Source organism: Ceratina calcarata, unplaced genomic scaffold (assembly GCF_001652005.2).
Source record: "Ceratina calcarata isolate Rehan_Ccalc_2016 unplaced genomic scaffold, ASM165200v1 scaffold165.2, whole genome shotgun sequence".
In the NCBI taxonomy this organism is placed as follows: domain Eukaryota; kingdom Metazoa; phylum Arthropoda; class Insecta; order Hymenoptera; family Apidae; genus Ceratina; species Ceratina calcarata.
This window is the reverse complement of record NW_017137815.1, coordinates 344,011-357,332: the sequence shown is the minus strand read 5'-3', so window position 1 is coordinate 357,332 and position 13,322 is coordinate 344,011. Positions and strand designations below refer to the sequence as shown.

At 42.2% G+C, this 13,322-nt stretch overlaps 1 protein-coding gene across 2 annotated transcripts in view; it reads left to right on the top strand.

Moving 5' to 3' along the window:
• LOC108632696 (insulin-like growth factor-binding protein complex acid labile subunit) overlaps positions 1–13,322 on the top strand; it is a 58,416-nt gene that overhangs the window by 31,362 nt on the left and 13,732 nt on the right. For both annotated transcript variants that reach the window (XM_026810653.1, XM_018037422.2), the window contains one exon: positions 10,629–10,721. In XM_026810653.1, coding sequence (XP_026666454.1) covers positions 10,629–10,721 — 93 coding nt within the window. The remainder of the gene's footprint in view (positions 1–10,628; positions 10,722–13,322) is intronic.

Sequence of the window (13,322 nt, the reverse complement as noted above, 5' to 3'; positions counted from 1 at the left end):
TATAACAAATTCTGGGTTTACGTATCTCGCCTCGCGATACGGGAAAACGATCTCTGAAAGAATTGCCACGATACGCGAACAATTCTCGTTGTAAACGAACCGTGGTCAGTATATTTAGGTTCTTAATTCGTTTGGAAAATGCAAGGGTTCGAATGGCAAGATTTCTGTTCCATCTCGGTTGATATTATTCTCCGCTTAATCGTTGGATTACGTTCAAATTCAAATATAACACAATCCAGGACAGGTCGACCGTGCTTGAGTCATGAGTTCCGCAGTTCCTGAATTTCCATCGTGCTCGTTTGATGAAACAAGTTTATCTAGCGTAGTTTGGCGAGCCGTGCGCTAACGTTAAAAATGCAATGAGACACTTTAGCCGGACTCATCTCCGTAAATTATTGTTATTGCACATTTTCTTCCGACAATTTCGAAAGCATTGTCGGAGCCCGCAGCTCGCGCGCCGCTCTTAAAAACAGTGGAAAAAGTTTCCGCGTAGAAAAGCTCGGCACGGAGATGAAGGATGGAATCATTTGACGATGACGCATAATTTGAGCGGGACGCTGAAAGCTGCTGGAAATGTACCTGCTCGGGGTAGCTACTAGACGAGGCTATGGGGGGTACTAAAACAGAGGGGTATAAAACTTTCTCGTGTCAGCGTGTAGATTAGTAAGAAACCAGTGAGGCGTACGGGGTGGCGCGGTGCACGGTGGGCCAAGCTACCCAAGTTTCGGCGAAGTGACAGATGGCGGGTAAAGTCTGGAATTTACAGGGCCGGGGAACCGTCGTCAGCTGATCTCGCAATTATTTCCGCTCGTACAGTTTTGCACCGGCGCAAAACTTTCCACCGGTGAGCGCGCCTGATTACGATTTGAATTGTTATTTTGTCGACGATAATGTTGTTTCAATTACCCGGTGATTTATTAGATACCCCCGCCTGTTCCTCCGTTCCACGTTCGCGGTTCGAGCATTAATTAAACAGCAGGAGAATCATATGGGGAAATCTAATAGATCAGAAAAATACGAAGCGTCCTCGATTTTTCGAAAGCCCGGAAAGTGTAAACCCGGGGAAACAGGAATTTGATACGCGCCGCAACAAAAGTCGGAAAATTCAAGTCGACGTATTTCTGATGCAAATTAAAATCGCGCGATACGAAATCCAAAGCCTCTCCAATTTCGTATGAATTACGTTGAGACTTGTCCCACTGTTGCAAAAATGGCCGACGACCATTATTCAGTGCAGTATTTAATACATAAACAAACTGGAATCGTCCTCAAAGCGTTTCAAACTGTTTACCGGGGACAAATAAAACCGTTTTCCAACAATCGCGCTAACAAGCACGTACGTAGCAACAAAATACGAAACGCGAAATTGTTTCTAACCCAATTTGACACGCGCGCGCTTGCCCCCGCCGCTGCTACTACTGCTGTTGCTGCTGCTGCCCCATTTTGTATTTTAAAATTACCGAAACTCGCTTCGAAACGAAATTACTGCCCAGAGTTGTACAGTGCAGCGGTCCTCCTTTTTTTTTTATCTATTTTTTTATCGTTGATTTCAGTCACGAATTTTAATTGCTAAACGTTTCACGGTATTTATTTATCGTTTTAAGATCGCAGTCCGCCCAGTGTTGAATTTATAACATTTTTTTTTGAAAATCCGCTCAGGGCGACGGCTACGCGTTTTTAAAACTCAATAAGGTAAAAGTACAACGGATTTATAAATTGAAACGCGACGAATTTTTCCAATGAATTCCCATGGCTCAGGGAAATTTGATCGAACGATATTCGTTATTAAAATTTGAAGATCCACGCTCCGAAGCTTATAGAATATTCAGTTATGGTAAATTACATTCGGTGATTATTTTAATAACCGGGAAATTTATATGGAATAATTATGGAAATCGTTGTAAGTCGAAAGTTTCAACTTTTCGTACGAGCGTTGCCCATAAATTCTTCTCCGAATTACTTTTTATTTGTTCAAATTCAAATTGGTATTCATTACACCGATTTTTTTATTTTCATTGACAGCGCACGGAAAACGACGTCAAAATATGAGAGTAAAATTGGAGCGTTGCGTCTGCGTGATTTCTTTTCATGCGCGTAAAATGTATGCCCGAAGAAAAAACATTTTCCGCGAATTTTTCAAAATGCCGGTCCCATTGTACCTGGTGACAAGCAATTGAAGAAGATAAAACGCTGGCCATTTGCGGGTCGAAGCAACTTTTATTTAGTTGCAAGTAACAATTCTTCGGGTGGGGGGGGGGGGAATGTCAATTTTAAGCTCGTGGGTGAAATGGAAAAATGTCGAAATTGCACTAGTTCTCGTTTAAGCCTGAATTCTAGCCGGCGAACGCTCTGTTGCTTTAAATAGGCGTTTTATATACCGAGAGTCACGATTTTCATTTCCTATTTTTCGAGGGGAGGGGAGCAATGGGATACAAATTCCCCCATTTAAGTTTCAAATTAGATTTTTCGTCCGGCAATCCCGGGGACTTACCATCGTCTCAAAGCCCTCCTCTCTTTGATCAGAATGTCTGATCGATTTGGCATGGAAAACCTCGCTCACTTTCCCCGGTTCTCGTTCTTTCCTACATTCGCTCCATCATCGAATCTCAACTAAGATGCTCCCAATTTACATTAATGGTCGAGCAGCATACAATTTTCGAATGTTCCTCGAGCGAAGTCATTTTTCCCAGAGCGTCTGCAACTTCGGTTAAAAAAAAAAAAAAAGAGAGAAAAAACAGAAGAGGAATAGATAAGGTACGCGCGAATGGTTACGAAGTATTTGCTCATTAACGGAAGAAAAGAAGACATTCCTTTCGCGTTTCTGATATCAGCTGGCTCTTCGTCATTATAAATTCCTCGGCGGTGGCTAACGAGAACCGTATTCACAGCTGAAAAACGCAAGAATCGCTGACAGTTCTCACCGCAGCAATTACGATTCGCAAATTTTCCTTGTTCTTTCCTATCCATCGTAATTCTTACGAGCAAGTACGCCGATTCGCGGATATTTTTTCTCTACGAGCGTCCACAATACGTTTCCACATTCTTTTTTCTATAGGACGGGCCGCGAGACGGGAAGCGGCGGCTTTTAGAAATTACATAATTAGAGAGAGGATACAAGACGAGATACGAAATTAATTCGAAGCTTAACGCTTCACGAGAAATAATAAAAAATAATTCAGACAAGATTGGGCGGGCAATGGAATTGAAGTAAAAACACGGTGGTACAATTAAGGGTTGTGAACGGACGCAAGAGGATTAAACGAGAGGGATGAACGTGGATTTTAAAGCCGGTGGTACCTAATAATGAAATACAATAAAGAGATTATAAAGCAAAAAGCGGCAGGAAACGATGGGTAAAAAAAGAAATCGCCAACCATATGAAGAAACAATTTGAAATGGACGCACGGTGCAACGGGGGGAGATGCAGGGATTGGCTGGATGAGGGTTGAAAGCGGGTGAAGTGGACTTAAAACAGCGAGTTGAGAAAAAAGAGCGGAGGGAAGACGAGAGGGTTGAAAAACGAGAAGAAAAGGAGAGAAAGAAAGGAAGCTAATGCGAAATGAAGCGAAGGAAGTTGGAAAGGAGGTTGAGTCCCTTCTTATACCGGGTATTCGCCATGTTTTACGGTATTTCATACATTTTATTATACTAAGGGACGAATTGCCTTAAACAAATCTCGACCGGTTTTCGGTCAGGGAGGTACCGTTCACTGACCAAATCGCGATGGACTAATAAAACTGGCGTACACACACTTTGCTCCGGTGTATTATTTAAATATCTATCAAACTGGAAAACGATCTCTCAATTCGTAATTGCCGTATCATTCGCACGCGTTATCGACGTCTCGCACTCGCGTTTGCATTTGGAATTACGTACGTGTAAAAAGCAGATCGGTACGAACGAAGAATGGACGAGTTCGACTTTTCCACGGCTCATATGATTATTATTTGATCCCGGATATGATTTTCCATCAACGGCGCGGGGAAAATAAAATTGATCGCTGCGTAGAATGGAAAATGCTTTTTTCCCCGAATGAAAAACGAACCGTGACAGGGCTTTTCGAAAAGCGTTACCCGGTAATAATAGCAGCCGGAGCTAATCCGATTGATCGGGGCGCTAAAGCGCGTTATTATCGCCTTACACTTTCCACCCCCACCGAGCCTGAAACCCCGTGTCCCATCCCGTTCCCGACTGTACATGGGGTGTCTCGCGAAAGAGGTGAAACGCAGCTCACCTGTCTTTGCAGCTCGATTTGTAAAATCAGGCTGACAATTATTTTCCTGTTCACATTCGTGTAACGTATGACTGGCAGGGTATATTAATTCGACGATTAACTATTTTTATAGAAAACGATCCTGTACTTGATGTCACAAAATGAAGTACCGTCGTATTTCATCGCGCACAATATGTTTAATAGATTTCACGATCAGGCCACTTGTCACGGTTTTAGAGTTGGAGCATGCTCGGTTAATATCGAAATTGTTTTGTTGTACACCATATCGGGTACCGAGATATATATTTATCGTTTGTCCTCGATACCAGTAGTGAAATATTTATTCGTCAAACATTACGGGACACCCTGTAGGTTATCGTGTCTCGTGTCGCCAACAGTTCACCAGAAGGGGATGATGCGTGGACACGGGAAACGATCCTGCGAAACTCCAACCACCCAACCATCCTCTCTCTCTCTTTCTCTCTCGCTCGCTCTCTCATCCTCGCTCACCCTCTCGTCGTGTATCTGTTCCCGACGTTGCCGGTGTGTCAAGTGGTCAGGGGTGGATATTTCTGTCTGCCGGGGACAGGAGGTGGAATTTTTTTGATACATTAATTTCGATATCGTTTTCGGGACGAATATTATTCCCAACGAGAATTATTTAATAAAAGTTGTCATTTTCGCTCGCGATTTGCAAGCCGTGCGAGAAATACCGAAACGAACGCGGAAATGCGAAAAATTCGGTGCATTCTCAGGTTCAATCCGAGGAGTAGTTCGGTGAAATTTTTCCCGTTGGAAGCCAAGATATTCGCGGTCGATGTTCGCCCCTTATCGAACTGTGTAACTCGGTAAAAATAAAAATACTCGTAGTTCCAAGTTCGAAATCGACGACCAGTCGAAGCCGTAAGTCCCAGTTTCACGGAATTCGTTCCCCCGAGGACGCGTTAATCTTTAAATGAAAATAAGTGTCGCTCGTAATCGATCAGATGAAATTTTTGCCACGGTGGGCCACCGATAAATTCATTTGCAAATCCGATTTAGATCGTCTGCTGGAAGCGCGTAATCACATTTAACTAGTATTATAATCTATGGGGGACGATGGAGGAATGGATATTAAACGATAGAAAATGTATATCCCGTCGAATCAGGGGGTTAATACCGGATTAAATCGTTCCATCTTTGATTGAAATCGTTCGAAATAAATTAACCAATCCGGGTAAACGAGAATTATGTACAGGGTTATTATCGTCGATACGAATTTAAACACGTTCCCATATTATTAACGAGGGTCCCTTCCCCTGTTCGGCTCCATCGAAAATTCAGTTTCCCGGTTAAATACTACGCGTACGCGTCGTCATTGTGTGTCGTACAGTTTGTTAATTATCAGGGGTGCCGGAAGGGTTGGGAGGGGGTAGGGGGTAGGCGCGATCGGTGACGAATAGATTTTTGCCTGAATTCAATTTGACGCTGTTCATTTTATACAAGCATTTTGGGAAATGATCAGATTTCCATCTCGTTAATAAATGCGTTCAATCGTGAAGCTGCTTTTATAAGAACCTTGAAAGTTTCCGGTGGTGTAGCCGCTCAGCCATAGAATGGCAACGATCGTGATTAACAATCGCGCTTGCGCGAGCGTCGCCTCGCATGGAACGAAAAGGTTAATTGGTTTCCGGGGATAGAGCAATCAGCGTTCGTCTCTCCTGTTTGTTGTAATTACGATGTCAACGAAATAATGCTCGCTCGTACCCCCGCGCAACGGCCACCCTTTGCTAATTATCGATGATATCTGACTTTAACCGAACGGCACAGTCGTGCCCGGATTAATTTCGACACGGACTCTTGGATAAATTAGTTTATTATGTTTACCGTCGACTGCCTTTTCAGATCCCGTCCGCGTTTAAGCGTTTTATTCCCTGATTGCTCGATATTATTTGAAAAGTATCGGCCGCGAGTTGAACGCGAACGTAACTCGGATGAATGCCATTGTGCAGCTATTGTTACATTATTATTGTTACCATTCGTAACTAAAAGTCTAAAAAACGTTGATGAAAACGATTGTTTGAATTGTTACTGTATTAACGGATGTTTTATACGAATGTACATTGTATTTTAACCAGAGTTAATCGCGCGTTCTCCAATCTTCGGTCGAACAGATGTTTGCGGTAATAGTTCACCAATACCGAAATTAAATCTTCCGGAACTAAATGAGATTCGATTTTTTCTTCTTTGCATAATAAGAAGTTTCCTGGTGCCAAAAAAAAAAGAAAAGAAAAATAGACGAAGTAATATGGACAGGTTCGAACGGAAATTAATTCCGTGGAACTTAATGAAAGTGTTTTAATGAGAACGAAGATTGAGGATATAAAGCAATCGCCACAAAGAATTTTATCTCGTTCAGAAGGGAGAAAGAATGAAATAAATGAGAATCGGGTAAGGGTAGAAAAATCGGTGCGGCGTTAATCCTAAAAGTTGATCAATGGGAAAAGCGACAAAATTCTTTTTCGTTAAAAGGAATAGCAAACGGTTTTGCCATTTTTAATGAAAAAGATGGACGGTTTTTTAACCAGACAAAACATGTAACGCGCGTGGAGGTAGGGTCGGGGTAGTAAATCTTTCGATAAACAAACAAGAGCTCGTAACAAAGGGAGGTTATTTCCTTTTTTCGTCTATCCGTCGGTCTTTTTAATCGGCTTAGGCAGTGTTTTTTCGACGTTTATACGCGACCATCTCTCGCAAATTTATCCAGGAAAGGTACGTACAATGATTGGGAAACGGCGAAAAAAAATGTTACATTTTCCCCGCGGCCTATCTTTACGGATTGAGTGGGAATAATGTCGGGTGGAGGGGGTGGTGGCAAACGTTGCCGGTTCGACTGGAAACGATCGCCGTTAGTCAACGGATCAGAGAGAAAGAAGAAGCGTTCGACTTTTCTTAGCTGGAAAATCGTTCGCCGTTTAGCCTCCCTTTTGGCGGAAGGGAGAAGTTTAGATACTTCTACTTACTAGAGCGGGATCTTCTCGTTCGCTTACGGGTGAGCGAGTAAGCAGGTATTAAGGGCTTAGACCGCAGATCGAATCCCATACCTTAACGCCTTCACGCGTTTCCCTCCTTTTTTCTCTGTTTTACCATTCCGACGCGACTATAGTTACACCGTTCCTTGTTCCTATGTATCTCCCCTAGCGATCTCGGCTTACCCGATTTCCTCTCATCATTTTCCTTAGCAATTTTCCCAACCGATATCTCTTTGCTTTTTAACGATCGGAAAAACGTATAAATCGTAATCGACAATTGGGGAATGGACCGGACGCGGGCGAAAACACTTTGACGGATGAAGGGCGCGTGACGCATGTGGGGTATTTCGTTTAATTGCGATCCATTAAGCTTACACCATGCTCGAAAACAATTGGCCTAAAAAAAATAGGGTAATAAACGTCATGCTCGGTGGATCGTCAACGCACCGGCGCTGTTTTCCCCGGCGACAAACGAATTTTTTCGTGTATTCCTACCCACTTTTTTTACTTTATTTCCGTATTTTTAAACCTAGTGTAGCAGGTGCGAAAAAAGATAAATATTCGCGTACGGCGAATGTAAATTCGCGTCGAATTGGACGAGAGCTCGCATGAATTTAAACCGAGCCGGAGGTTTGCATGTAAATTTTGAGAGACACCGGGTACAAGGGGAGGCGGGTGACACGAGGTGCAGCTGGGGGTGGCGGGCTGGTGGCGAGCCAGGGGTGAAGTGGACATGTAAATTTTATTGCAATCAGCTATTGTAAACAGGATTAGCGCGTGGCTGAAAACTACTATATTTGTCCGGGAACGAAATTTCCTATAACTATGAATCATACCCGGTGTCGCTTTCAAACGAATTATACTTCTATCCAAGACACGAGATCTGATGAGAACGGATTTCCAGAGATGGCACATTTTTTTTTCTCGTTCGTTTATTTCCCGGACTATTTTATATTCGACGCCGATGGAGTTTAATAAAGTGCAGCCAGAGAAGAGGAGACGAGGGAGGGTAACAACAAACACTAATTAGAGAAAGAAAAACGGAATGAGAGGAAGCAAAGAAAACAGAGGGACGGAGGACGAAACCGTTGGACAAATGAGAAGCGAGCGTGGAACTCGCAAAAAGAAGTTCGTGTCAACGTTGAAAAACAAAAAGGAGAAGGAGAAGAAGAAAAAAGAGAATGGAGGCAACGCGCAGCCAGTAAAAATAAGTAGAGTCTGAAATAGAGAAATGGGAGAAACTAGAAGCGTGTGCGCTAGGGGGGGTAAAAATGGAGGAACGGAAAGGCTAGAAAAAGGGTTGAACCGGCTACCGACTCGGCGAAGAGAAAAATATGGGACGAGAGAAATTATGTGCGAAATAGTGGAAAACTTACCCCTTCCGAGGGGGTGGCTGCGGGGTGGAGGAGGTGTAAAAAATCGAGAAAGTACGTGAGCTGGGAAGGAACGAAGAATTAAGGAAACTTGCGTTCCCGAGAAACGACGCTAGGAAGGGTCGAAGTTGGCAAAGGCATGGTCGAAAATCTGAGAACGATTGAGATTTAAAATCTTAATAATAATAATTTCGACGAATAAGTAAATTGTATACGTTTCGTCTGGAGAAGCAGTAATCGTCTTACAATTAATACGATTAACTCGCGGTAATAGACAATCGATAAAGTTGATGAGAAGCGATCGAAAGAGCAACTGAAAATCGCGAGAAGGAAGCATAAAGGCAAATAGGCAAAGGACTTCTAAAACAAAAGCCGAGAACGCGAGACGACTTCCGGGAGATGATTCCCAGCCGTATACTACTGCGTAGGAGCGGGTTGTGCGAGGGATTTCGACCCTCTCGGCCGGAGAGAATCGCGCTAAACTTTAGCCTTCGGGGTGAGATATGCAGAAATTAAATATTCATTTGGACCACCAACCCTCCGAACTCTGTTCTCACCCCCTATTCTCTGGAAAATAATGTTTTGGCCCGAGGCCAGTTTTAGCGTTCCACTGCCACCAGTCCTCTTCCTCCTCGCCGTTTTGTTCCGAAGGAAAAGACGTCGAACAGGGGGGGCTTGGAAAAGGTGGCGCACCGCGATACAAACTACCCCTTTCCTGTGTTCACCCTTATATCGTTTTCCGTTCACCTTGTTTCCAATTCTCGCCCCTCGATATTCTCGATTCACCCTTATCGCGGTTCAGGGAAACCTGTTGAACCGTCCCATCGATTCCCCGTTTACGTAATTAGAAGGAACAAGAATGCCAAGTAGAATGTGAAATCCTAAAGCGGATATCGAGGGATATTGAAATTCTGAAACGTATCTTATAACAAAGTCGTAAAACGCGTCGCGCTCTACGTATTAAACTACCGGTTTATCTCGACTCTCGATAAAACCGACGTCTCCTTTTACCCTACAGTTTCACGGATTATCGAAATTGGAAAAGGGTGGTCGGGAGAGCAGTTTCCAGCTTAAAATCTGATAGTTCCCGTTTCTCAAAGAGAAAACAAAGCCGAAGGCGGGTGGGGCGAGGCGAGGCAGAGAGCGCGTTGTTTCGCGTCGAGGCTGCGAAAGTACGAAAAGTATACCGAATAAAGATAAAAGGCGGCCCGGTGACAGGCTTTCGATAACAAATATACGGGACGTGCGCGCGGATGTATCTATCTGCCTAGCTTCGTGCAGGGTATGAAGTTCCTCCCCTTTGCGATTTAAATAAAATAAAGCTTAGTGTCACGAGTGAATTTTAACGGAAACGTTTCAAAGGACTGGGTTATACGATACGTACTGGCATATACGAGCGTACCGAGAAAGAAAGGAATCTATAGATGACAGGGACGAAGGGGATCGGTGGAAAGACGGATAAAGATATTTGCTTGGAAACGCGGCATCGCGCATCAACTTATCGAGTGCCATACGTCCGACGCAATTTACGGAATCGATTATACGAGCTTTCATAATAATTTGCTCTGCACTCAGGCTGATATCAGTCATTGAATTAGGAGTGATTTCCATGCAATTCTAAATAGCGACTCATCGATTGCCCGTTATCATTTCCATATGAATGACAGGATCAAATGGATTGATTTCATTATAAATTTTGCTATAACCGTGGCACGTCGTTCATACGTACGCGAATGACAGTCGTATTTGCGAAACGATTATTTCGTAGAATGAACATAGAATCAATTCGTACGCGATGCGTTAAAATAAGTTTTTTAATTAGATTATAAAATGTTGTATTATAATCTATCGTCGGCTTTGTTATAAAATAGATTCGAGATTTGCTCGTGATTACGCTTTCAGTTTATATATAAGCTTTTATAATTTATGATAATATATTATTGTATATATAAGCTTCTATTTATTAATATTAATAATTTAATTATTCCAGAATGATATCAATAGGGTGAACGAATCTTTTTTTCGTTACAGACATCAGCATTTTGGAGAATAAACAAGGAAAATCGAATCCGAGGGGATGAAGGAGAGATGAATGGATTTCAGAGCGTTACGCGACGGGGAAGGGTAAGTTATATTACGGAGTCAGCATGAGAAAGAACAGTAGGCTCACTCACGGTGTCGGCTTCTATGATCTCATGACCAACAGATTCGTCATGTTGTTAGTTGTGCATGGGCTCTAATTTGAAAGCCACATAAAACCATGACCTGACACATTACAAGATCGTGGGTTAAACAGACTCAATTGTTATTGGTATGCAGCTGTAGTTGTCAGATACAAGAAAGGCCCTACACAATTTCCTTCTACCTCCACTCGTTAAGGATGTATAGGCNTTTGAAAAAAAAAAAAAATTTTTATTTTTCCGAGAATTTTCTTAGGGGTACCCCTTTAAATTTTGCGAAATTTTCGTTTTTTGCCAATAACTCCCAAACTGTTGGATCTACGGGAAAATTGCACAAGACCTTTTTTGTAGAGGACGACGAGATCTACAATTTCCATATAAAACTTTTGCACTAGCGTCAATAGTTTACGAGTTATTGACGAAAAACGAAAAAACAGTTTTTCGCAAATTACTCGTAAACTATTGATGCTAGCGAAAGAGTTTTATATGGAAATTGTAGATCTCGCCGTCCTCTACAAAAAAGGTCTTATGCAATTTTCCCGTATCTCCAACGGTTTGGGAGTAATTTAGAAAAAACGAAATTTTTTTCCAAAAGTTCGCCGTTTCGATGGTGAGACGGTCGGATTTCGTTAATGCCAATAAAATGCCAATTAACTGCACTTAACTCGTTAAATACTGGAGTTAGGCAAAAAATACGTAGAACCTTTCTTGTAGGCAGTATCTACAACTTTTATTCGAAGCATTTTCCGGAATTTTGAGAAAAAATTGTTTCAAGATTTTGTCGAGTATCCCTACAGATTTATCTAAAACTCCGTTTATTGTCAAAAGTTGCTTACCTGTTGCCGCTAGCGAAAAACGTTTCAAACGAAAATTGTGAGTACCGTGACAAGCTACAAATTTCGTACCCCTTTAATTATAAATATTTAAATATTAGTAGAGTTGTTGGTTGTACAATTTTGTCATCTGCAAGAGTCAATTAGTTGTATACTTTTTAACAGAGTGAATCTACTGGTCTTTCCTATACCGTGACGGAGTTGTCATAATATTTTTCAAATCGTTGAGCGATTACTGTCGCGATTATCAACATCCCACGATGCGGTTCTTAAATCGTACTTCGGGCGAAGAAACAACTTATGACATTTGATCGAATATTCGTTTTCTCAGCAATTTATTAAAGTTATCGTGCAAATTTACGAGGATACGTGAATCTGAATATACGCGGCGCCATAATAAGCCCGATTATTTGCAGTATCACGTACATAAACATACATACATACATACACGCGACATGCATATGTGCATTCTCGTTCCGCGGCTGTACGCATGTACGTTTAATCCTTTCCCTCATCAAGATTCATCGAGCTGCCTTTAATTTCGTTTTAATTTGCATCAATACTCCATGCGGTGTTTATTTCCCGGGATTATTTACCATTTCGTTCAGCAAACACAAGAAATTTGCCGGGTATCGATCAAAAATGAAGGCAGTCGAACTCATTCCTCGTTTATAGTACGTGAACAGTTTACTATTTCATTTTTGTACGAAAATCGGTCATGGGATTAAAAAGACAAATGTTCTACAAAGGTATGTCGTAACCAATTAATTTCAAAATATATTTCGACCATTTTTTTTCTCGGATGGAATTATACTTTTGTCATCATGTTTCATTTAATTTAATCTGTAGTTATTGTGTGGCGAACAGCGCGCGCGCGCGCGCGCAATAGAGAGAGAGAGAAAGAGTGTGTGTTTCGGTTCCACTATCATAAATTCTCTCACGCTCTCGCCGTTAGGGGCTAGGTACTCGTATATTCTGATACATATCCTAGGAGAACTCGACCTTGTTCCATCCGTTCCCTACCCCGCACAACTCCCTCTTTCCCTCCGCCGGTTTCCCATCCGGCAACCAACCCATTTCAAAGCACTCTCGCGGTTACTTCGGTTCACCCCTTGCTGTACCGGGTATATCGTGAATTCCGATATTCCAGACCGCACTCACTTCCCTATATTTCTCTATCCATCCCCTAGTATTTGTGCTTCGAGCATCAACTTAACCAGAAATCCCTACGAGGAGAATTCCTTCGGATTTTAACATTTATCCTGGCCCGTCACCGTCACCGTCACCGCCCATTTGTTATTCGTTTAACGCCGCGCGTCGTCGCGGCGACGATTTTACGACAGATCGACGTTCAACTAAAAATAATACTCTTCCGGCTCGAGGACAGTTACACGCCACTCTTTTAACCAAATGACAAAAACTGTGGACAACGAAAAGTTCTTATTAAATCTACTTTTCGCTGATTGTTTCGATGACTTTTTCACATGGGAGAAGTTTGGAATGAACCGAGAAAAAAGTACTTTACGTTTTTAGCTTTAATTCAAAGGCTGTTCCACCGACTGAGAGATATTTGCTTTTTATCAAGGGTCCGCCGAAAATCGATAAAAACCGAGTAACACGGATAAACGAAAGTAGCAGTAGCAGACCCATCAGGAGCAATTTTTAATTAAATTCTTAAATTAAACCTGAAGTTACCAGGAAATTATGGAACT